General features: G+C 34.8%; 2 protein-coding genes across 2 annotated transcripts in view; both read right to left on the bottom strand.

Moving 5' to 3' along the window:
- Nucleotides 1-6,868: 6,868 nt before the first annotated feature.
- LOC109021859 (sulfofructose kinase-like) overlaps nt 6,869-27,232 on the bottom strand; it is a gene marked incomplete at its 5' end in the record, with an annotated part of 72,863 nt that continues 52,499 nt past the window's right edge. Inside the window, 7 exons of the mRNA XM_035695266.1 lie at nt 6,869-7,856; nt 7,947-7,999; nt 8,808-8,946; nt 9,857-9,954; nt 10,108-10,234; nt 10,767-10,877; nt 11,395-11,545. Of these exons, the coding sequence (XP_035551159.1) occupies nt 7,737-7,856; nt 7,947-7,999; nt 8,808-8,946; nt 9,857-9,954; nt 10,108-10,234; nt 10,767-10,877; nt 11,395-11,545 (799 nt within the window). The remainder of the gene's footprint in view (nt 7,857-7,946; nt 8,000-8,807; nt 8,947-9,856; nt 9,955-10,107; nt 10,235-10,766; nt 10,878-11,394; nt 11,546-27,232) is intronic.
- LOC118349564 lies at nt 13,681-21,744 on the bottom strand. The gene is made up of 6 exons (XM_035694614.1): nt 21,303-21,744; nt 21,128-21,195; nt 20,339-20,380; nt 18,179-19,205; nt 14,022-14,112; nt 13,681-13,914 (listed from the first exon to the last, which is right to left on the bottom strand). Exons 4-6 carry the CDS (start codon nt 19,200-19,202, stop codon nt 13,776-13,778), a joined length of 1,254 nt encoding a protein of 417 aa, XP_035550507.1. The 5' UTR covers nt 19,203-19,205; nt 20,339-20,380; nt 21,128-21,195; nt 21,303-21,744; the 3' UTR covers nt 13,681-13,775.

Below are 27,232 nucleotides of genomic sequence, written 5' to 3'. Positions count from 1 at the left end.
GCTGAGAGTAGTATATTCATTAATTAATAAGGGGTAAAAATGAATTAAGGGAATTAATGTCCATTAATATATATATTTATTTATATACATTATATATAAGGAATTATTTATCTTTGGGGCAACTTGAGTACGGGTGATCTCATGATCATTATTAATATTAATCCCTTCATGTGATTTTCATAATTAATTCCTTGCTCAATTAATTGTTGAAACACAGCTTGATCATCGGTAAATTAAACATGATCTTGATTGATTAATGAAGTTTGAAGCTGCAGCCATGCACCTGATCGATCCCTATAATTAGACATGAACTAGATACCATGTTAGGGGCATTGCACCTCGATCTGCACGACCAATTCATGAAAGAACTACATGCATGCATGTGTATGATGATCATATATATAAACTATATTATAAAGGTGATCTATATATATATATATATTAATATTTTATATGAATTAATTAATTTTATCTTCATCTACCTAGGTGCCGCCCTCTAGCTAGCTAGCTAATTCCATGGTTATGGCAAAAACCTCGCAAACTACACATAGATTTAATCCTACATTTAATTAATTAATTTATAAAAAGGGTTTTTTTTTTAGAAGCGGCCGAAAGCTTTCTCGAAATTCCAAAAACGTCTACGTCGGTGTTTCAGCAGCAATAGCAAGAAGGTGGGATTCATGCATGCATGCACAATCCACGTCCCATCGACCTATGATCAATTTGCCCCATTTCCATCTACCTGTTCTATATATTTATAATATCCCTCCAAAGCTAGCTAGCTGTAATTGCAGTAATTAACAATGATAAATAATTAATAATAATTAATTCTGCTGCCCTTTATGATCCCCATGTTTTTCCAGAAAAAAAAACTACATGCATTATATATTGTATAATTTACAATATATATATATATATATATATAATGTTTCACATGGCAGGCATGCATTATATATCCATTATATATTGATGATACCGGTAACGCGCGACCTTAATTTAGAGGATGAAGTAATTAGATTAACTAAGATCTGATCATGCATCGATCCCTTAAACTGATCATCAAAAACCGTGATCCAAACTTAAAATATTTTAATTAAATGTAATGAGATGTATATATGCAATCGGCCATGATCATCATGTGAGCCCGGCCCCTTTATATATAATTAATATTTAAGATCAAAACAGAAACATAATATATATTATTTCACTTAATATTAATGGAACATGATTTTGACCATAAAACTTAGAGAGATCAAAGGAAAGATCCAATGTATAATGATGTCCAAAATATTCACAAAGAGAACAATAAGCATGTAAATTAAGTATTCCACAAGAAAATATTCAAGCAAACATAATAATCTAACTGCATGCCTTCGTATATTTATTTAATTATTGAGAAATATTCAAGCAAACATAATAAGCAAACCACAAAGAGATCTCACAAAAGTAAACTTACAAATTGATGTGGTTTGATGTAGTACGTTAGATTGTAAAGCTATTTTTATTGTAAATAGATCTAACGTATCATATAAAATTATGTGATCAGTTTGTGGGTTTATTTTTATAGGATCTCTTTGTGGTTGTAGCACTTCTCATTGCTAATTAATTCACTCAAAATTTAAAATTTTGAATAAGATAAATTAATATATGCTCATTGTTTAAGACATGAGTACTGTTATTCTAAGGCCTCAACATCATACGTACACTACTTACGTAATATAATTTGATTTGATAGATAAATTTTAAAATTTAAATATTACAAATAAAATCTTACTAAAATGTGGATATATAATATATTTTACACACTGGCCTGAAAATAGAATAATTATAATTAAGACATGCATGATTAATATTCAAGTATCAATCTTCCATTAATGAACAATCCAATCAATTAATTTAGTAACTTTAAAACTATAATAACGGCAAAAATATAATTAAATATCACAAGAATATTTCTTGAGTACTAGGCCGAATACAATATATATCTTTGAGAACATGACCAATTAATTAGGGTTTGCCATAAGAAACAAGAACATGAACGTCTGAGGATTAGCTGCCTGTGAATATTAATTAATTACACCATGCATCAACAAATTATTAATTAAGTTGAATATATATCCTCGATCGTTAATATAGAATTAATTCCTCATCAGCAAACAAATATATATATGAATATCCAAGTACTTACACATGCATGATGAGACCACATGGAGCAGCGCCCTTTAAACTACAATATTTAGGAATATTACGACTTTGAAGAGACTGAAATTAGTGAGAAAAAATAGTCAAATTCGATTTAAAAATAAAAAATAAAATGTGACAAAGTAACATGTGTATAGAGCAGACAACGTACGTACTTCACACATATATTAGCTAATATTAATCTAACTTTTTGACTAACTTCCTGATTATGTTGTACTTGTTTATCATATTAATTAATTAATTATTATTATCATAGCCCTTACATCTTTTTGCCAATCATGAACTATGCTTCCCTGCCCTGCAAATTAACTACCATTGATTGTGACCATGCATATAATATATATATTTATATATATGTATGTATATATATATATATATATGTATGTATATATATGTGGACTAGTAGCCGTGCATGAACATGATTAACAAACTATCCTATAAATATTGTAGAAGGAAAAAGAAATTTGCGGTTGGGGATATAATCACTTTTGGAAATCTTATAGCTAGGGGCCTGCCATATTATTAGGATTGGTAATATGTGACACGACTCGTTAATCCAATATGAACATGATACGATAATAACGGGTTTGAGTTTAGTCTTAACGGATTTGAGTCAAAACGGATTGACCCTTCAAAACACAGTTGCTTAACGGGTTAACCCGTTATAACCCGTTAAGAAAGTTAAAGTTATAATTATACCCTTATACCTAAAAGTAAAATTGTTGAGATTTTAATTTCGATATTTTTCTTGTTTAGATTGTAATTTTGGACTTGTAATTAGTTCTGTATTTTTTTGTAGATATTGTAATTTTATTTATTAACGGGTTGACACGACACGACCCATTATGTTAATAAGTGATGTTAGAGTTTGAGATTTTGACACGATAAGTTTAATGAGTCGAATTCGAATTGACCCATATAGTATAATATACATGTCTTAACACGACACGAACACGTTCCATTAACACCATTTGACACCCCTACTTATTATATATACCCATGGCAACTTGTATGTAGTCTCAAACTCAATGCAAAATATATACTCATTACATTTCTCTCTAACCAAATTAATTAAGTAAAAAAATTCTGCATATATTTATCCTTCAATTTTTTCTACGTCTATTCTAACCAAACACAAGGATGAGAAATTATTTATAATTATATGTTGATCAATTCTCTTATATTCTCATACAAGAAAAAAAAAAATCACTTCTAAAACCTGACTAACTCAAAAAACAATTAAATACGTACAGTTTATATATAACTTTATATGAGAAAAAAATTAAACGATCCAAGTAATTCTACCTAAAATATATTATAAGATTAATCAAGAAAATGATCGGACTCAGTAATTCCCTTCATGCACATTTATAAATTATTATCCCATATATATATATATATAACATGAATTTGTACCTACTTTCAATCATGGCCGCAAAATAATAATAATAAGAGTCCTTCTGCAGTCACCAAACAAATCTTCTAAAATGTATCTTGAACAATGTATTTTTTTTTTTCATGTATTTTTTTAATCATTATAAATATTTAAAAAAAATAAAAAATTTATAATATTTTTAAAAAATATTTTCTTAATTATTAAATTAAAAAAAAAATTCGCACACAATTTTGGAACCCAACTTTCGGCGGGTTTAACATTTCTGTAATAATAATTATAATTCAAAGGACATGATTAGATGTGTCAAGGGATTATCTATATGGGGAAAGTCGGAGTTTAGTTAATTGTACCGCATGATGGTCTGGTACGTATGAAAATGACTGACTTGGATTCGTCCCGGCCGCCAGTGGGCCACATGAGGGTACATAAATGATGCATGCATGCATGGCTATATGATTGAAAATTTGAAGAGTATGATGAAAGCTATTGCGTCGGCTGGCCACCATTTTTTTTTTCTTTTTTTGGTTATATTCGAATAAAAGGTTATTTAATTATTTATTTATTTAAAATGAGACCCAATATTAGGCTGTTTTATTATACAAAATCATCTTATCTCATCTAGCGCGCTAACCAGTCACCATGCGCCACTTATCGATTCCATCATCATCAAGGCCTTTATTCTTGATCTTGTACTGGCCAACATAATTCCTCAGCACTCGTGCATATATATATATATATATATATATATATATATATATATATAGTGTGTGTGTGTGTGTGTGTTTGTTCCATGATGAAGTGATGTCGTTTTCTTTCTTTTTCTACTTTGTTTTTGTTTTTTTTTTTTTTTCCTCTATATATCTTGTTGGAAACTTTAATAACGGGACCAAAATTGGCAGGCAAAGAGGTGCAAGCAGCCTGATGCATGTGGAAGATCATGACCTAGAGAGTATGTTGGTCCAGTCTAGCTAGCTCTAACGGGGAGCAGAGAGAGAGGTGTTGAAGTGACTTGGAACCCATTCTCCAAACATACTGTTCATGAAATGGCTATCAGGTGAACCCTCCACTCCCATTCTCCAAACATATTGTTCATGAAATGGCTGTCAGCTGGTGAGCATCAACATCCCTCGATCGAGACCACTATATATCGATTGATCATTCATCATGTAATATTGCAAAAGTAAATTGACACCTAAAATCAGCATCTATCATCATGCAAGCATGTTTGTACTCCAGCCAAAATCTATCCCTAGATACGAGCAAATCCAAAGTTTGACTTGCATTACCAAGTGTACGAACCACGACGCCGGGTGCCATCTGGACGGCCAAGATTGATCGATGAGTAGCAGGATTACAGTTGTGTTGGCTTTGAAGAATAAAAGGGTGGTCCAGTTACACTAGGGGGTCCTTATGGTCCAAACCCTAGTGAGAAGAAAATATTCTAATGTATGGTAGAGAAACCTAGCTATTGGCCACTCCCATGTGAATTCCTTATGGTTAGCAGCTTGTTACATTGAAAATTTGCCCCCAAACTAAAGATCAAGTTGATCAGTCCCGATTCATTTATTGTGCAGCGGAGAGAGTCGATCGATCGATGTTAAATGTCATTGGCATTATAATCAAAATCAAGTTTAGGTTTGATTTTCAAAGTACTTGTCATTGTCCATTTATTGTGCACCAAGTCATTGTTGCCTATTAATCTTTCTCTCTATCCAAGTCATATCAATTCATGCATGATTTCATCGACCCATTCCACTTTTATTAATGCAATCTTCTTGTGTAATCGTGAATCTTTGTTTCACTTTGTTTATATAAAGATTAAAGAAAAATAATAATAACTCAGATCAGCAAAGCCTTTTAACTGTAAGACTTCAAATTGATCATGACCATTCTCAGTTCAGATTCCTTCTTAAATCTAATGGACTCGTAACAAGCAATTGGTTCCAAATCCAACCCATGACTCAAAAGCCTGGTCGAATAGACATTTAACCAATAAAACCTTCACAAACAATTGGGTCCATATATCCAAATTAATTAACCCAATTGGTTTTTAAGATTCTCTATCCTTAATTCCTCAATGCTGCTACGTTTTTCCATTTTCACACAACCAATATAGAGACGAGGTTGAGAACTAGAAATCACTTAGAAAGATCTAAAGCATGATGAGAGAATCATGACTAACAGCTTGATGAATAGCTTCTTCTTTCCTTTTTTTTATTTATATATATATATAGAGAGAGAGAAATTCTAAATCTTACAAAAACATACTTACAAACTTATATGACTTGATGCATATATAACTATTAATTACACATTTGAGAGTAACACAACATCCACTAACATTATATAATTAGAAACCAGAATAAGACATCCCACTTTACATTTTAAGAGTAATTTTTACAAACACCTATCCTACAATTTCAACTAAATCGACAACCATAACAATTGTTATGTCATAAAGAACACCATATTACAAACCACATCATGAAAATATTATAATATTTTCTTAAATTCTTCTCTCTTATTGGGAACTCATAGTTGCACTGCTTGATCTTTTGGAGACACTTGGTACATACTTACGGTTGTAATGTTCTCAGCTTGGATGCTTTTGATTTTATAACCCATGCAGCATGCAGGTCTCAACCTTTTGCAGGGATACAATCCTTCTCACTAGTACGTAGTTGCACTGCTTCTTCTTAATTGTTAAGGTTTTAGTTGTCATTGCTATTGCATGCATGTGCAAAAGAGAAGAGGAAAAAAAAATCTGGGAGAGATGGATGTGAGTCGGAAATTGAAATTTGTTATTGCTATTGATCCAGTTGTTACTATTACACAAAGATTAAAATTAGATCGATCACTTGCCATTAAATTTTAAAAAAAAAAAAATGTAAGTGGAGGCAAGCCAAGTAGTCCTTATTTCCATAAATTTGATTCTCTCATACAATGAAAATTTGGGTGGAGAGGAGAGCGATCTGAGTCACCAAAGTATTCCCCTGACCTCCCTATATAGAACAAAAAATGCTGCCCTGCGGCAGAAAAACAAAACCATCGACAGAATGCACACAACCAAAACCTGAAATACATCGCCATCCCTACTTTTTTAAAAATAAAAAATAAAAATAAAAAAGCTATACAAAATTTACAATTTAAATTCCAAAATAAATGAATAAAAAATAACTTGACAATGGGGGTATCAAAATTGGGGTAAAACGAAAGAGAGAAGGAAAGAAAAGGAATCAAAGGATAGAGGATTTACAACCACCACGGCAATGACCAGAGAACCTGCATGGTGCGCCTGCTTAGGAAGACGGCACCTCCACGTTTTATTAAAAAATCCTATTCAGGCAGAGGAATCACCATAATTACAGCAATAAGACCCAACCCAAAAAAAACGCAACCAACATCCAAAGACTCCTAACGTCTAACATAAGGTAAACCCAATCTATCCGTATGTACCGGACCAAACTCTTCACCAACAAAATCCCAAGTCACACCAGTCGTCTCATGTTTTGCTAAAAAATCCACTACCATATTAGTTTCCCTAAACACATGTTTAAAATGCCATGTTCAGAGAAGAAATAATAATATGTGCTTCTTCCCAAAAATCCCACAGATATCAATATTTACACGTCCCTATGATAAACCAACCCACCACAACACTACAATCCGACTCAACCAACACATCTCTTAGTCCATGAGCGCGCCTGCTACAATGAAACACAAGAAAAATTATACTTGAGCAGCTGAGAAAGTTCATCTTCTGGTTTGACATCGGAGAAATCCTTTTCTTGCAAAGAAGTAGAGAGACCATCAAGTCATCAACCGAGAAGGGGATGCTGTACTGAGAAGTGTGGATTAGTTGATATTAAAAAATTATAGGATGATCTGATATTGCTTCATTTGCTCCAATGGCCGGAAAGATCACATCTTTTAAACAATGACGTTGCTGTTGAAGGAATTAAGCATGTGTGGCATCCTTTTACTAAAATAGTGAAATGATCATAGATAAAAGAAAATCTGAAATAATATAAACAAAATGTTTATTTATTTTTTTAAAAAAAGACAACCGAAAACAAGTGTATGAATAAACATAAAACATAAGAAGCCCATCTTGCATGCTGAATCCCATGCTACTCATTTACGTTGCTGAAGATGTGACCCTCACTTTGGAACTCTGATGTAAAAACGACGCCAGGTGTGGATCCGAGCGGAGTGGAAGACCAGTTCGAGCTCCCAAAGCTCTACAGTTTGCTGCTGCCTGCCATCAGAACGACACTGGTCAAACAATTTTCCTTGATGATAGCTTTAGATTTCAGTTCATTTGCCCCTTGGAAATAAGTCTACTTACCACTTGAGCAGCAAATGGCAACATTGTTTCTGGCTGCATGTTGGAACATAAAGCTACAAGTGTAATTGAAGAATTATGAAACTCATCAATGTTTCCATCAATCAAAATTATACAAAAGACAGCAGCCCCGAAGCTTTGCAAGTGATGGATCAACTGGCAAAAGAATTTTGAAGTGTAATTGTGTAACATACATGCCAAGGACGATAACCAAACTTGGTTAATGAGATGCCATGAAAAAAATTGCCAAAAAACAAGGGGCATAAAGTTCCTAAGAGAGGGTGATAGAAAAAAACAGAATTTGCCAAGGCATCAACTTTAAGTTTATCCAGTCAAAAGTCAGGACCAGGTGTTTGAATAGGGTGATGCAAAGGCCTGAATTGTCAGAAAAAACAGAATCAACCTGAATGCCAAAATGCACTAAAGTCCCAAGACGTGGACAACCTATTGAATTCAAGAGGAATGTATCCACACTCGTATACAATTGATTCTACATTTATAAACATAACTATCAACAGACTCCTGCTCTCAGCCTTGCCTGACCTCCTAACTAGATCAAACTGATGTTGCCTTCTATTCATCCGAGTGCTAGTATAGTTTATTCTCAAACATCAGGTCATAGATTGGTTAGGATTAAAAACAGAATTAGCAACTTTAAATATGAAAAACATGTATTGATGATCACTTGGGCATTGAAAATGAAATGATATGATCTTCAGAGACAGTGATCTGTGCAGACCTTCGTTGGAAAGCTACAGAATCAGAATCGAAAAGCAAAATTACAAAGCACTTGCAAACACAAGCATATAGATACAGAGATCGAGCCTACAGAAAAAGAGATTTTGGTTGAATGGTTACACACACCATAAACAACAGCTCCAATAAATGCATCCCCAGCACCAGTTGTATCGATAAGTTCTGATGGCGGTATCTTCTCAGCTGTTCCAAGAAATAACCTCCCACATACTGTCGCTATGCCATTCGCTCTCAATCTTGTCACTGGCTGTGCAAGTAAAACGAAAAAGAAGAGTAAATCCTTACCATATGTGGACGCCATCAGTTAATTCTATGCTCTGGGATTCTATCTGACTAACAAGCAACTATTTACAACATTATCAGAATTTCAGGGGTAATTAAATAAGAACTACACATGAATTATATACAACTATGCCATCTTCAGTTCCCCAAGACATGTGCCTTTCAATCTGGAACATACTGGATATTATTTGGTATATTATATAGTTCCAGCGATGGGTAAATTCAAGAATTTGTTTAGGTTGTCAATCTGAACAGAATAGATTCTAATTCAGAAGTCAATTGTTTGGTTATTTAAATATGTAAAGATGTAATTAGGCCAAATTAAACAGTAATGACTAAGGGCGGACCATTGTATGTGCAATGGGGAGAGTCTTGAGAGCAGTCACTGCATGCAAAGTGCTATTGAAAATTTGGAAGTTAGGGCCATAACCAATCTCCCTCGCAAGGGCCTGCTTTAGTGGGACAAACACTAGGTAATGGCCAATTTCAGATGGTATGACTTCGAACAATAAGAGAGAATCTATCTATCAGTAGTCAATCAAGCTGTATCATCTTTAATAACCATGTTACAGAAAGAGGCATCCTGTGACACGGGAAATTTCGACAACTGCATATTGACACATGAAATATAGCAAGTGCCACATGACTTGTGTATGTGAAACATGTTCTGTACCAAGGTGAATTTCCTTTGAATTTCTCACTAACACTATCTAAAATTTCTCAAAACCAACCAAGATTAATTGCTGAATTTCTTGCTACTCAACTGTGCCTTTCTCCCACAATAGACTACAGCAAAACCATTACAAGGTCGAAAGTAACCAATCCTCTATAGAAAGAGAAGATAGATTTTTTAGGTTCATTGGGAAGTATACTACCGATGATATGTATGTTGGGATGGCCAGACTTTCGTCCTTTTGCTGCTTTAATGATTCTAATAAGATTTCTACATCAATTTCTTCTGTCTGCAGACCCTCTGCAAGAAAAAAGTGTTAGAATGAAAACCCTGTACGTGCTTAAAGCATATCAAACAAAAGAAAATTTTGCAATTCCAAGAAAGTATCTGACCCTAAAGCTTGCACATCATTTTCATCATTGACATTAGAAAGATGGGTGATTCATTCATTACCATCGACGCTTCTCTCAAGCATTATGCATCCTTCTTCACCCAAGGTCACAATCACAAACTTGATATTTGGCAATCTCAAAAGAATGGAAACAAGTGCACTTGGAACAGAAGGTGCCTCTGTCCATGCCTGCCACACCCAAGAAATCAATGTTCGCCCATTTTTCAGATATATCATGCCTTTATAATCAGTTAAACCTTAGGGACACAAGAATCTTTCAATTTCTAAAACTGAAATGAGGACCAAACGTTTTTACAAATGTGATCAAATATAATCAAATCATAATAATCACTTCGAGATGAAACTTCGACACAATATTTGAACTGTGATGGATAGATGAATAGATATATAAAATTAGATTGCATGAGAAATTCATCAATGATGCATAAAGTACATATTCCAAAAACAGATTCATGATCAGGGCTGCCTATATAAAATGTGTATATGGCCAAAAGAATCTATATATCAAATAACTTTTTTCCTTAAAAAAATGGAAGCCTAGAAACTTAGTGGATATTTTAGTTTGAGAAACAAATAATGAATTAGACATGCCATGCTCATACAAATCAACATCTATGCAAACCAAGTAATTTGCTCATGAGAAGACTCGCCAATTATGGCCTACCTACCCATACTCATTCATGAAGAATGGTCAACTTGCCTGTGGAAATTTTGCTGAGCATATGGCATAATCAGCTAATTTCAGGAGATCATCCAACCCTTCCCTTACCCTTTCTGCATCAATTAAGATGGGTATCCTCTTGCGAACTGCCTGAAGGAAGAATATACTAGTTATTTCCCCATTCTTCAATATCACTTTTTACTGACTTTTGTCCAAGATGGAAAGCCAGAATGAGAAGATTTCAAGATGCCAGATAATGGGCATTCAACCTAATTAACAGAATCACAGCCAAAAAATAGATGAAGACTTAAACATATTGGAGGATTTGGGGAAAATGTGATATGACTGACTCTAAGTAATTTTTGTAATTTAGCATTCAGGAATGACTCATCAATCACAGAATTTTGTTAGGAAGAGCACAGAGAGATTGATGGATGCCTATAACAAAATGAGAGGAACAACAAAAGGGCACTATCATTTAGTTCAAAACTATGCAATGATCAAAGAAAAAAATAGTATTTTCTTGCTTCAATTTGTATTTTATCACAAGGATAATCTTTCTTAATTCTATCTACCTCAAGCAGCGGAATCACAGTTACCCTGAAGACTAGGAGTGAAGTACCTAGGGTGATCCGGTCTCATGGGTGGATATCATAATGAATATTACCTCTTGTGCAAGAATTAAAGCAGTTTCATGCAATCTTCCATCAGAATAGACAATTCTCGCACCATCTAATGCAGATAATAAACTTGCTCGGGAAAGTTCATCTGGTTTCATCGGAGGATATCCTGGGGTGTGGATACAAGTACGAGTTTTCCTGAAATTTTTTTTTTTTTTTTTTGATAAGTTAAAAGTTTTATTAAGCACAATGTAATAGACGAAGCCCAAGTACACAGGAAGTATACAGAAGAAACACCTAGTTACATTCTAGTACTAGTTTTCCTGAAAATATCAGTCAAATGTAATCAACTGGCAATGAAATATCCAAAACAGCCTCAGTAATGTTCACTTGTTTTATTTATTCAATCATAAATTCTAAATCATGAAAAAGGATTTCAGCAAATGAAGCCATATCTTTTATATAACATCAAACTCATTTTGATGTCAAAGCACTGCCCAGGGAAATTTTTGTCCTGTAACTACAATAGTCAGACATTCTAGGCATTACCAAGATTCAACAGGGTAGCTATTAAGTTGCCCAAAGATCAAGAGTCATGTTTCATGATGTATATAAAGAGGAAAATAGATCATACTTTATAAAAATGGCTTATTTGACGTAGCTGGAAACTAAAAAGGAACCGACACATAGAAAGTAAATGTACTAATACTTTGTCACTGGAAGGTCAAGTTTTCCCGAATTGGGAATGCTTGAATACGTCAAAAGGCATCAAACAGAGAGAAGAATTAGGGTGGACATTTGTAACACCCCCTCCCCGTAGGCTAGGTGTGTCACGTATTTTTTTTTATGAAAAATAAACCCGGCAAGCGATTCTCTAATTTCACAATTCAAAAATAAACTGAAATAATTTATTGAAATAAAAGGTCTAATAAAATGTCTTCCCAAAAAAAACATTTAAGAAATAACTGGATAAATTCGTCATAAGAGACACATTTTATTTTAAAAGTCTGAACAAAACTAAAATGCTCCTTCTACTCCTGGCCTGCCTGCTCGTAATCATCATCTTCACCTGGGTAATTAAAAACATGAAATAAACTAAAATGAGTCGATGACTCAGTAAGAAATCTATCATAACGAAAACATAATAAACATAACATTTTCATAAGAACTTTCATGCTGAACTTAAAATTCATGACTGTTCATGCTAATGCTTATGCTATGTATGACTGAATTATCTGAACTAACTGACTGATTTATCTTACTTATCTGACTGGCCAACACACTTAACCCTGTGTGCAAGGTTGTGCACCAGCCCCACATCCCGCTGCAGCAAGGGGAACTGCTGATAGTATTCTAGCATACTATGGTGGACCACGACTGAGTTCGTGGCTTGCACACCACCCTGAAACTGAACTGCATTGGTACCATGCATCTGAATGGCCATCTTATTAACTGATCTGATTTTTATCTTACACTTGAATTTAAGATGGCTTATGTGTCTTATACACATGAGATGCATGACCTAATACATACATAACTATAATTTCTGAAACTGAAACATGATGCGGAATGACATGATCATATGCTATGCTGGATGACATGCTTGTACATGAGCGGTTCATAAATAATGGCTATCAAAGAACTGGCTTGAATAATACATACATATAAGCTAACTGTGATGATCCTAATTTATGATCAAATTTACTTACCTCGATGCGTTTCTTCTTGAATAATACTTCGTAACTTGAGACCTATATTCAATAAATAACTATCACTAAATTGTTTGGAGCTAAAATAAATGCTAATATCTTACTTAACTAAATTCGGAATTCTAACACATAGTCAAACCAATATTTGTTTAACACTAAAAATCAATAATTCATAGTATTTAAATTACTTAAAATACTAATTTATAATTTAGTAGAAATACTCGAGCTATTTTTAAATAATTCACAAAAACTTAAATTCTTAAACTAAGTTTCATTTCTTAACGTAATTATTAAATCTTATAAGAAACTTAATAAATTCCATTAAATTCTTAACATAGAAATCTTATTAAAATCTTTACTAAATTGACAAAAGAAATATTAACTCAAATATTAGACTTAAAAAATATACTTTAAAACATATTTCCAATTCTTTAAACATTTATTAAAAAGAATCTTTAACTACTTATATTTATTTAATAAACTCAACTAGTAATATTAAACTCAATATAAATCACTAAAGCAATTATTGAAGTAAAATGAGATCAAGTCTAACTTAAAATATAAGTTCGAATAAATATCACTATAATCTGTAAAAAGGGTTAAAAACTCTGGCCCATGAAAATAACATTATTACAGGGGCCCAAACCAAATAAATAAACCCATCCCAACCTCATACGGGCCTAAGGCCCAAGGCCCAACAAAAGAAACTCACGGGTTCTTCAAGAACCCGAGTACTCGGCAACCAAAACAGAGAGTTCGGGAGAGAGGGTTCTACGATGGAAGAGCTTACCGAGAGGGGCTGAGGGCGACGGCGGCGCTGGGCTGCAGGGAGCGACCGGCGACGCGACAGGAGGGTCTCTACGGTGGTGCGACGCCGTGACACAGAGAGAGAGAGAACCGTTAGTCCGAAAACATCCCGAAAACTACCGAGAGAGAAAGAGAGCTGATGGCGGTCGAGGCCTTACCGGAAAAGAGGTGGCTGAGCTAGGGCTGGGCTGGTCGGCACCGTCTGTGACGCCGGAAGGGAGTCCCGCGACTCTGAGTGGCGTGGAGTTACTGCGAGAAGCAATGGATGGCTGCGGGTCAGAGAAGAGAACTCCAAAACAAGTGAGTTTTCTTTGTATTTTTCCTTGTGTTTGAATCGGATATTCTTAGATGGATTTATAAAGACGATAGAAAGGCTATCAGATAGGGTTTTTCTAATGAGAGTTAGACTCCTACTAGGACTCGAATTTACATACTACGGGATGAGAAAGAGTATGAGATCAGGGTTTCAAATTTGAAACAAAGTGGATGAACTTACGGATTGGTGGTTTGAATTTGTCAAACAGCGGCTAACAAAGTGATGAGGTTCGGAGACTAGAAAATTTAAACTTTAATTTCAAAACACACATCGCAGTGAACGTAATCTGAAACACTTTAAAAATCCTTATTAAAACAAAACTCTAACAAATCATAAATAGCAACTATAATAGAAATATAGAGATAAAATTAAATATAAATTCTGATAAAACTATACTCATAAAAATATAAATTCTAAAATAAAAGTTTACTAGGAAATATTACTAATATACCCTATCACCAAAACTGGTATGTCACAATTCTCCCCCCCTAAAAGAAAATCTCGTCCCCGAGATGGAACGTACCTTGATTTAAACAAGTCGGGGTACTTCTCTCTCATATCTTCTTCGTGTTCCCAAGTGGCTTCTCTCTCGTTGTGGTGACTCCAAAGTACTTTAACCATTGGAATGGTTCTGCGTCGTAGCACTTGGGCCTTCTGTGCTAATATTCTCACTGGAACTTCTTCATAGCTGAGGTCGTCTCGAATCTGAAGTGGCTCAAACTCCAAAACATGTGCAGGATCTGGGACATACTTCCTTAGCATAGAGACATGAAACACGTTATGCACTGTCGATAAGTGAGGTGGAAGTGCTAGTCTGTAGGCTGCAGCACCTATTCTTTCTAAGATCTCAAAGGGACCTATGAACCTCGGGCTTAGCTTCCCCTTTTTACCAAAACGCATTACCCCTTTCATCGGTGAAACCTTCAAGAATACTTTATCTTCTATACCAAACTCTAACTCACGCCGTCTCTGGTTGGCATACTTCTTCTGTCGCTCTTGAGCTGTGGCGAGCTTCTTTCTAATAATTGATATTTTCTCACACATGTCTTGAATAATCTCTTGTCCCAAAATCCTTCTCTCTCCTACTTCATCCCAGTAGAGTGGTGACCTACACTTACGCCCATAGAGAACTTCATACGGTGCTGCCTGAATACTTTCCTGATAACTGTTATTATAAGCGAACTCAATAAGGGGTAGATACTTAATCCAACTACCCTTAAATTCCATCACGCACGCTCTAAGCATATCTTCTAGGATCTGAATCGTCCTCTCTGATTGACCATCTGTCTGAGGATGAAATGCCGTGCTGTAGGTCAAATGAGTTCCCAACTCCTTCTGTACCTTCCTCCAGAAAGCCGAAGTGAAACGGGTATCTCTGTCAGAGATTATCTTAGACGGTATCCCATGCAATCTGACAATCTCTCTAACGTACAATTCTGCCAATCTATCCACAGAGTACGTCATCTGAATGGGAATAAAATGGGCTGATTTTGATAGTCGATCAACAATCACCCATGCTGCATCTTGACCTCCTAATGCTTTCGGAAACCCGGAAACAAAGTCCATCCCAATCTCATCCCAAGTCCACACTGGTATAGGGAGTGGCTGCAGTGTACCTGAGGGTCTCTGATGCTCTGCCTTGACTTGTTGACATGTCAGACACTGTGCTACATATGCCACTATCTCACGCTTCATCCCACACCACCAAAAGTGTTGTTTCAGATCCCGATACATCTTGGTGCTCCCCGGATGAACTGTGTAGAGTGAACGATGAGCTTCTCTCAAGATCAAATCTTTGATTACTCTATCATTGGGTACACATAATCTTCCTCTAAATCTCAAAGTGCCATCATCCGACACTAGAAAATCAGGTCTCTTACCTTCAGCTATTTCCCCTTTAATCCTTATCAACTCCGTATCACTAGCTTGAGCGACCTTAATTTGATCTATCAATGTTGAACCTAAGGTCAAACTATTCAACTTAGCTTGAGTGCCCTGGATTACCTCAATGCCAGCTCGCTCCATGTCTAGTAGTAAATGCTTCTGAGGGGTAAACATCGTAGCCAAAGTGCTAGAGGATGACTTTCGACTAAGTGCATCTGCCACGACGTTTGCTTTACCAGGATGGTAGTTAATATTGCAGTCATAGTCCTTCAGAAGTTCCAACCATCTTCGTTGTCTCATATTCAGCTCTTTCTGTGTGAAGAAATATTTCAAACTCTTATGATCGGTATAAATCTCGCACTTTTCACCATAAAGATAATGTCTCCATATCTTCAAGGCAAAAACCACTGCTGCAAGTTCCAGATCATGGGTCGGGTAATTCTGCTCATAACTCTTTAGTTGTCGGGAAGCGTATGAAATAACCTTCCCACTCTGCATTAAAACACAACCTAAACCCTTTAGTGAAGCATCACTGTATATAACAAATCCTCCATCTCCCGAAGGAACTGCAAGAACTGGTGCTGTCACTAGTCTTTTCTTCAATTCTTGGAAACTGTCTTCACACTCATCTGTCCATATGAACTTCTCATCCTTTCTTGTCAACTTCGTCATCGGAGCTGCAATACTTGAAAAGCCCTCTATAAATCTTCTATAGTAACCAGCGAGGCCTAAGAAACTTCGTACCTCACCGACATTACTAGGCTTGACCCACTTTACCACTGCCTCAACCTTTGCTGGGTCCACAGAAATTCCTTTTGCTGATACCACGTGTCCCAAAAAGGAAATCTCGTGTAACCAAAACTCGCATTTCTTAAATTTTGCATACAACTTCTTTTCTCTTAGCGTCTGAAGGGCAATCCTCAAATGTTCTTCATGCTCTGCACTACTCCGAGAATAAATGAGAATATCGTCGATAAAAACTATCACAAACTGGTCCAAATAATTCTTGAATACCCTATTCATAAGATCCATGAAAGCTGCGGGGGCATTAGTTAGACCAAACGGCATAACAAGAAATTCATAGTGTCCATAGCGTGTTCGAAAAGCCGTCTTCTGCACATCTGTCTCTTTAACTTTCAACTGGTGGTAACCGGATCGCAAGTCTATCTTAGAAAAGACTTGGGCTCCCTGAAGTTGATCAAATAAGTCGTCTATCCGAGGTAGAGGGTATCTATTCTTGATAGTTACTTTATTTAACTCCCTGTAGTCAATACATAAACGCATAGACCCATCCTTCTTCTTCACGAAAAGTACAGGTGCACCCCATGGAGAAACACTGGGGCGTATGAAACCTTTCTCTAGTAACTCTTGTAATTGATCCTTGAGTTCTCTTAACTCAACTGGAGCCATGCGGTAGGGTGCCTTAGATATAGGCGCCGTTCCCGGAGTGAGATCAATCACGAACTCAACTTCTCTATCTTGAGGTACTCCTGGAAGATCTTCAGGAAACACATCTTTAAAATCTCTAACTACTTTTATGTCTTCAATCTTGAGTCCATCTTCTGGTGGTAAAATCAAACTCGCCAGGAATCCCATGCACCCTTGTCTCAAAAGTCTGGTGGCCTGCAAAGCTGAGATTACACGAGGAGGGGAAGTTTCTCGTACAGACTGAAAACTAAACTCCTCCCCATCTGTGCATTTAAAAACTACTCTCTTATTAAAGCAATCCACACAGGCATGGTTCTGGGATAACCAGTCCATTCCCAGAATCACGTCAAATCCGGACATATCAAATATGATTAAGTCCGCAGGTAGAATTCTCCCTTGAATCTCTATCGAACAACCAATTAACACAGAATCACAAATAATATGATCTCCCGAGGGCGTAGCAACAGACATACTAGGTTCTAGCGGTTCAGGTATCTTCTCAGCCAAATGTGCATAATGATTAGAAATGAAAGAATGAGTAGCACCAGAGTCGAATAAAATGGAGGCATGACGTGAAAACAACGATAATGTGCCTATATAAATGACATAACAACTTAAAGCTATCAGGATCATGTAATATATTTATCGTTCTAAAAAGATATCTAAATTTAGGAAAGCGAAAGGTACCTGTGACTACATCATTTGATGCTTCAGCATCAATAGGGGTAAGAGCATAAACTCTCGCTGTAGCATGCGTCTTCTGTCCTCCATTCCTACCCGGTTCCCCAGGTTTCTTAACTGGGCAGTCCCGAGCTAGATGGTTTGGCTTCCCGCACTTGAAACACACGTTCTGGCCAAACATGCACCTTCCCAAATGTCGTTTCCCACATGTTGCACACGTGGGGAAAGTTTGCCCTGCTGGTGGTTGACCTTGACGATTCATGATGTGAGGCCTCTTGTCCTTATGCGACACTGCTTGGGGTTGTTGCTGTTGCTGGCGCTTCCTTTGATTGTTGTACTCGATGTTCTCTTGGAGGTCTTCTTCAGCAATGGTAGCTCGGGTGACTAGCTCTGTGAAACTCCGAATCCTGAGAGTACGGACACGTTCTCGAATCCTACGATCCAGTCCACGCTCAAATTTTTCAGCCTTCTTTTCCTCATCCGGAATTAAGTAAATAGCAAAACGAGAAAGCTCCATGAACGTTGTAGCATACTGTGCTACCGTCATAGATCCTTGAGTAAGATCCATAAACTGGCGAGCTCTCGACTCCTGAAGAGTTTGTGGAAAGAAGTGGTCCAAAAAGATTTTCTTGAAATGCTCCCAAGTAATGGGGACTGCTTCCCCTAGTTCCAGCTGAACCAAAGCCCGGGTTGACTTCCACCACTTGTTTGCCATATCAGTCAAGTGGTACGTGGCGTATTTCACCTTCTGATCATCAGTGCAGTAGAGCACTTCAAAAATCTGCTCTATACGATCGATCCAGCTTTCCGCATCCATGGAATTCAATCTGCCATCAAACGTAGGAGGATGCTGACGAGAAAATTGCTCCAAAGTACAACCGGCTTGTGGAGCTCTAGGCGCCATAAATTGGCCGCTAACCATAGATTGAAAGAATTGGGTAGCAGCTGCGACCAGATGGTCCGGGTTATCATTCTGGTTAGAACCAGAAGATCCCTCTCGTGTTGGGTGATTTCTAGTACCGGGGGCCATGATCTACGTCAAACGTCATAATAACAATTATCTAGTAAGAACGTAAAAACAATGACAATGAAACAAACTATACTGATTGTTCTAACTAGTAAAACCTATAAAGTATTCAACCCTAAACAAACCTTGATTACTCGCGAGCAGGCTAGGAGCATCCTAGGTAATTTTAACTAAAGTTTTTTTTTTTTTTTTGAAAAGTCTACAGAATCGACCTGTCTCTGATACCAAATTGTAACACCCCCTTCCCGTAGGCTAGGTGTGTCACGTATTTTTTTCATGAAAAATAAACCCGGCAAGCGATTCTCTAATTTCACAATTTAAAAATAAACTGAAATAATTTATTGAAATAAAAGGTCTAATAAAATGTCTTCCCAAAAAAAACATTTAAGAAATAACTGGATAAATTCGTCATAAGAGACACATTTTATTTTAAAAGTCTGAACAAAACTAAAATGCTCCTTCTACTCCTGGCCTGCCTGCTCGTAATCATCATCTTCACCTGGGTAATTAAAAACATGAAATAAACTAAAATGAGTCGATGACTCAGTAAGAAATCTATCATAACGAAAACATAATAAACATAACATTTTCATAAGAACTTTCATGCTGAACTTAAGATTCATGACTGTTCATGCTAATGCTTATGCTATGTATGACTGAATTATCTGAACTAACTGACTGATTTATCTTACTTATCTGACTGGCCAACACACTTAACCCTGTGTGCAAGGTTGTGCACCAGCCCCACATCCCGCTGCAGCAAGGGGAACTGCTGATAGTATTCTAGCATACTATGGTGGACCACGACTGAGTTCGTGGCTTGCACACCACCCTGAAACTGGACTGCATTGGTACCATGCATCTGAATGGCCATCTTATTAACTGATCTGATTTTTATCTTACACTTGAATTTAAGATGGCTTATGTGTCTTATACACATGAGATGCATGACATAATACATACATAACTATAATTTCTGAAACTGAAACATGATGCGGAATGACATGATCATATGCTATGCTGGATGACATGCTTGTACATGAGCGGTTCATAAATAATGGCTATCAAAGAACTGGCTTGAATAATACATACATATAAGCTAACTGTGATGATCCTAATTTATGATCAAATTTACTTACCTCGATGCGTTTCTTCTTGAATAATACTTCGTAACTTGAGACCTATATTCAATAAATAACTATCACTAAATTATTTGGAACTAAAATAAATGCTAATATCCTACTTAACTAAATTCGAAATTCTAAAACATAGTCAAACCAATATTTGTTTAACACTAAAAATCAATAATTCATAGTATTTAAATTACTTAAAATACTAATTTATAATTTAGTAGAAATACTCGAGCTATTTTAAAATAATTCACAAAAAACTTAAATTCTTAAACTAGTTTCATTTCTTAACGTAATTATTAAATCTTATAAGAAACTTAATAAATTCCATTAAATTCTTAACATAGAAACCTTATTAAAATCTTTACTAAATTGACAAAAGAAATATTAACTCAAATATTAGACTTAAAAATTATACTTTAAAACATCTTTCCAATTCTTTAAACATTTATTAAAAAGAACCTTTAACTAAAAATATTTATTTAATAAACTCAACTAGTAATATTAAACTCAATATAAATCACTAAAGCAATTATTAAATAAAATAAGATCAAGTCTAATTTAAAATATAAGTTCGAATAAATATCACTATAATCTGTAAAAAGGGTTAAAAACTCTAGCCCATGAAAATAACATTATTACAGGAGCCCAAACCAAATAAATAAACCCATCCCAACCTCAAACGGGCCTAAGGCCCAAGGCCCAACAAAAGAAACTCACGGGTTCTTCAAGAACCCGAGTACTCGGCAACCAAAACAGAGAGTTCGGGAGAGAGGGTTCTACGATGGAAGAGCTTACCGAGAGGGGCTGAGGGCGACGGCGGCGCTGGGCTGCAGGGAGCGACCGGCGACGCGACAGGAGGGTCTCTACGGTGGTGCGACGCCGTGACACAGAGAGAGAGAGAACCGTTAGTCCGAAAACATCCCGAAAACTACCGAGAAAGAAAGAGAGCTGATGGCGGTCGAGGCCTTACCGGAAAAGAGGTGGCTGAGCTAGGGCTGGGCTGGTCGGCACCGTCTGTGACGCCGGAAGGGAGTCCCGCGCCTCTGAGTGGCGTGGAGTTACTGCGAGAAGAAGTGGTTGGCTGCGGGTCAGAGAAGAGAACTCCAAAACAAGTGAGTTTTCTTTGTATTTTTCTTGTGTTTGAATCAGATATTCTAGATGGATTTATAAAGACGGTAGAAAGGCTATCTGATAGGGTTTTTCTAATGAGAGTTAGACTCCTACTAGGACTCGAATTTACACACTACGGCAGGGTTTCAAATTTGAAACAAAGTGGATGAACTTACGGATTGGTGATTTGAATTTGTCAAACAGCGGCTAACCAAGTGATGAGGTTCGGAGACTAGAAAATTTAAACTTTAATTTCAAAACACACATCGCAGTGAACGTAATCTGAAACACTTTAAAAATCCTTATTAAAACAAAACTCTAACAAATCATGAATAGCAACTATAATAGAAATATAGAGATAAAATTAAATATAAATTCTGATAAAACTATACTCATAAAAGTATAAAATCTAAAATAAAAGTTTACTAGGAAATATTACTAATATACCCTATCACCAAAACTGGTATGTCACATTAGGAGATGCAAACAATTGTCAAGGTGTATTCCTTCCATGACATTTCAGCATTCATAAAATGACTAATTAAAAATAGGACTAGTGCATCAGTAACTATTCCATCCATTTCTCAGTGTTGGAAAAATATAAATAAGGTTCTCACGTATTTTGATTATCTATAAAAAAAATTTATTGAATGCAGCACCTACGTGACTATAAAATATTTTGAAGATGCTGAGGTGGCAGTCATAAAGAAGGCGAATAACGGACTAAGATATTCTACTTCAATACAAATTACAATTTTCATGCAAAGCATCATGGACTGATGGTGAGACTTTACATCAAATTCTCCTATTAGTAAATGTGCAAATGAGAAAAATAAAAAAAAACAGAGAGAGAAACTGATAAAAAAATGCTGTAATCTGGAAAGTGAGGTGAGTGTGAATCTATCTCTTAGAAAAATATTGACCCCCACTTAACAAATAACAGAACCATAGTAATTTCATCCTCAAGATACAAATATATATATATATATTGGGCAGATACAAAATCTGAACGCACCACAGAATCACAGATTCAGGGAATATGTAACAGCAGTAGCAGAGAGAGAGAGAAATGAATGAATTGAAAAAAATCTGAAGAATTCTGTATTTATAGAAGAAACAATACAGTTTGTTACTGTAAGAAAAAGTGAAAGCAGTTTATGATTATCAAAAAATTAGTTAATGGCTGCGAAAATATGATTGTTAATGACAGTTAACGATATTCAGAAGTGCAAATGCGTCTAAAGTGTCATTGCGACCCTGCGATGCATTACACACATGCAGTGTGAATCAGGTGACACCATTATTGTGTGTGTTTACCCATGAATGCCAGTTTTATTCCTCTTGGAATACATCCACTTGTACCAAAAGTTCTTTGATCTTTTCAACAACCATGCAAAATGCACAATTGGAGGAATATTTTTATTTTTAAAAAAAAAAAAAAGTGCAGACGGAAGGAAACTCCAAACATTATTCTATTTGAAAGGAGCTTTTACCAACAGCATGACTGCTCAATTGCCTTTTATCTGAAAGGAGCTTCCTATCGGAATGACTTTGGCCTAAGAGGTATCAATCCTTCGAACACATACAGCCGGAATATTTTTCACATACAATGGCACGAGGCTCTTTGGCGATCTTCTTGTCAAATGAGCAAATGGCATGCTTAGCTATATTACACTATAATTGTTGCCCAGTTGCACTACCAAACCAACACGACAGTATCAAATACCACGAGAATAAGAAGCAGTACAGAGAAACTGCATGATCAATAGCTGAAGAACATACAAATTGTGGCTAAGACAGTTTCTAAAATATAGAACACGAAGATGCGCATGAGAGTGCGCACACTAGCACCCGTGTATCGTTGTATATAGAATTCTTCAACGAGGAAATACAAAGGAAACTTACGATGTAATATTATTGAAGGAAAAAAAAAGAAAGAATAGGTTGCCGTCAGAACAGGGCAAGATACTTCTGTTTAGCCGTCGAACAAGAAAGAATGGATAAGATCGTCAAAATATTAAATTCGAAACCACTTCGATACCTAACAATAAATAACAAAGAAACAACAAAAAAACATTGGAATTGAAAAACATAAACAACAGAAAAAGAGAAGTAAAATCATCCTTCTGGTGAATGGGTTTGTCTTTTTTATTCACACAGCGTGATTAAGGTACTAAAAAAAGTCGCCGAGTGACTGAGCTAAAATAGATTTAGCATCCTAATCTTTCTATGAAGTCTCCCATTCCGTGAAAACAAAGTTCATTTGTTTCGACCCAAGAAGTCTACCCGAAGATACCAAAAAATGTAACGTCACAGATGCGGATATTTTTACCTGAAATAGCCTAGAACCACCGAAGAAGAAGAAAAAGAAGGCGACCCTTTAGCAATAAGAACCACGAGAGAACGGAGTACGAGTGCCCTCAGGGTTTCGGTTTATATACATTACCAGTATCGGATTTGCGGCAGTGAAGAAGCAGAGAAGTAAGGTGAACATGGAGAGAGAGTGAGAGAGAGAGGAAAATGGAAGGAAAGAGAAGGCCACAGAGAGAGAGAGAGAGTGAGAGAGAGAGAGAAATGGAAGGAAAGAGAAGGCCACAGAGAGAGAGAGAGAGAGAAATGGAAGGAAAGAGAAGGCCACAGAGAGAGAGAGAGAGAGAAATGGAAGGAAAGAGAAGGCCACAGAGAGAGAGGATAGCCTAGAACCACCGAAGAAGAAGAAAAAGAAGGCGACCCTTTAGCAATAAGAACCACGAGAGAACGGAGTACGAGTGCCCTCGGGGTTTCGGTCTATATACATTACCAGTATCGGATTTGCGGCAGTGAAGAAGCAAAGAAGTAAGGTGAACATGGAGAGAGAGTGAGAATTAGAGAGAGAGAGGGGAAAATGGAAGGACAGAGAGAGAGAGAGAGGAAAATGGGAAGGAAAGAGAAGGCCGAGGTAGGAAAATGGGAAGTGGAGGGAGTTAAATGTGACAATGACTGGTGACTAGCCAAGACAAGACTGCTAGCTTGATGAGAGAGCTTTCGACCGAAGCAACGACCCGTTGCTTTTCCTTTTTTTTTTTTTTTTTTTGGATTACGTTACACGTAAGCTTCACATTTTACGTATTCCTTAAAAAATATGTGATTTTACTTTTTTATTCTCATATTTCATATTTCATGAAACATCAGAATAAAAGAATAAATTCACATATTTTTAAATGGTGTGGAGAGCGTGAGGCTTATATATATAATTTTTCTTTTTTTTTTTCCCATCTCTCTGACTCTCTCTCTTCCTGCATCAGCTTCCTCCATCGACACTTTTTGTTTCTCTCTGCGTTCGTAGTGCAGTTCAAAAACTTGAAAGCGGTGTCGTTTACCAGAACGCGACATGCGTCCATTTTTTCCGTTTAGATTTTTTCTCAAGACCATCATCATTACACGTCTAATAAGACACTGCATAAAGAGTATGAAGCGGGGAATTCTGGGATTTTACCGAAACGTTGTCGTCACAGGTAATCTAAATGTCAATGTCCCATGCTGTACACTTTTGTTTGGATCATAAGATTTGAAAGGAACATCTGTCCTTGCTCTTGATTTTAAACCTCCATTCAAATTTTTTTAAATTTCTCACCGTGCCAGCCTGGCACTATTTAATTTCATCGAGCCCGTCAGTCCGATCTAAGATTTTTTTAAATGAAAATGTTAATTTATAAATCAATGTAGATAATATATATAATAAAATATTTATATAATTTAATTTAATTTTAAAAAAATATTAGATTTTGATATACACTGACTTGAAAATATAATAACTATTTTAAAAATAAACAGTATTTTATACATAATTATGCAAGCACTACTCACTCCTTTAAAAAAAAAATAAGGTCAACCAACAATTTATAATAGACTCTCATTTCAGGTTTTATTACAAATTTAATTTTTTTTATGTAAGTTTCATATTTACTCTTTTTTTTTTTAAATGTGCAGCGCTTATGCATTATATTTGTGTAAATATTATTTCTTTTAAAAAAAAAACAAAGATTTATTGTTTGTATTCGTAACTCATCTCATCTCATCATTACAATTTTCTCAAATTTTCACACAAAATATAATAAACAATTTAACTTTTTCAAATTTTACAATAACTTTTCCAAATTTTTACACAAAATATAATAAATAATTTAACTTTTATTCTACTATTCTCGAATCATCTTAACTCATTTCAACTTATCTCTGAATCTAAACCACTCCTAATATATTGTGATAATTACATGGTTTTTTTAAGTAATTAATAAATAAAAATTCCCGACTGGTCATATAATTTGATTGTCACAACATTTAAGTCTTGTTTGAATAGTCAAATAAGATTAGATGAGGATAAATTTGTAAATAATAATAAAATAATTTAAGTTAAAATTTTGATTGGCTTTTAAGAAATTAGAGGTAAAAAGTTGAATTAAAATATTATTCTATTATAATTTTTGTTTTAAAATCTAAAAAAGTTGAATTGTTATTTTTATTTTATGTGAAAGTTTTGAAAAGTTATCATTATTAAATGAAAATGTATGAGAAAGAAATTAAAAACTGTTTGCATTTAAATAATGTTTAAATATTGAGATGGGATGAAATAAAACCAATTGACTATCCAAACGGGACTTTACTTTTGTTATAAAATTTAGAAAGAAAAATGCTAGATTGGCATCCTTTGTTTTTATATATGAGATAAAATGAGTTAATATTAAAGTTAAAGAGTTGAATAAAATATTATTAAAATATTATTTTTATTTTAAAATTTTAAAAATTAAATTATTTATTTTATTTCATGTATAAATTTTAAAAAAATTATAATAATAAAATGATAAATTTTAAAAAATTTTAAAATTTAAAATTTTAATATTAAAAGCAAACCAGACTTAAAAGTACAACTTGAGCATTCTAAAAACAATCAAATGGTCTTGAAAGGACACTTGAGTATGGTGCAAAATGGTTGAGAGTACGTTTGGATGTTGAACTGAGTTGAGTTGAGTTGAATTGAGATGATAAAATATTATTAGAATATTATTGTTTATTATTATTATTATTTTAATATTTAAAAAAATTAAATTGTTTATTATATTTTATAATGAAATTTGAAAAAATTGTAATGATGAGTTGAGATGAATTTAACTTCTAAACGGAATCTGGTTCAGTACGACATATCTTAGGCCCTGTTTGAATAAAAATAGTATTTTGAATCATGAATAATGTTAGAGAGACTCCTGTGGCTTCCATTAGGCTCTAGTATGTATTTTTTTAGTTTTTTTTATATATATATTTTTAATAATTTTAAATATTTAAAAAAAATAAAAAATATATATTTAAATATTTTAAATATTTTTTATTTTAATTCATGATTAAAATAATATTTTTAATGATTTTTTTTAACTTTCTAATTAAAAAACTGTTTTTTAATGATATTCTAAATTTATTTTATTTATTTTAAATATTTAAAAGTGTTAAAAATAACTTTACAAAAAACACATGAAAAAATACATGTTAAAGCCAGCAGGAGCCCCAAGCTGTGGCTCTAGCATTGTCCTTTGAATCATTTGTGAATAATAGTGAAGTCGTTTATGATGGGATTTTAATAGTGAGATGAGATGAAATAAGATGATTTTAGTTAAAAGTTAATAAAATATTGTTAGAATTTTTTTTAATATTATTATTATTTTGATATTTGAAAAAATTAAATTGTTTATTGTATTTTATACGAAAATTTGTAAAAATTATAATAACGAGATGAGATGAGATGGGTTGAAATGATATTAG

The sequence above is a fragment of the Juglans regia genome, chromosome 10, assembly GCF_001411555.2.
Source record: "Juglans regia cultivar Chandler chromosome 10, Walnut 2.0, whole genome shotgun sequence".
In the NCBI taxonomy this organism is placed as follows: domain Eukaryota; kingdom Viridiplantae; phylum Streptophyta; class Magnoliopsida; order Fagales; family Juglandaceae; genus Juglans; species Juglans regia.
The sequence above is the reverse complement of the archived record's forward strand: the minus strand, read 5'-3'. Positions and strand labels throughout refer to the sequence as shown.

Excerpts from the sequence above, each read along its gene's own strand:
- LOC118349564 (XM_035694614.1), bottom strand. The coding sequence starts at position 19,202 with ATGGCCCCCGGTACTAGAAATCACCCAACACGAGAGGGATCTTCTGGT. Across the intron at positions 14,113-18,178 it reads ATCAAATGATGTAGTCACAG|TAACTCCACGCCACTCAGAG; the intron begins GTACCTTTCGCT and ends TGCTTCTCGCAG. Across the intron at positions 13,915-14,021 it reads GCTCAGCCACCTCTTTTCCG|AGACCCTCCTGTCGCGTCGC; the intron begins GTAAGGCCTCGA and ends GCACCACCGTAG.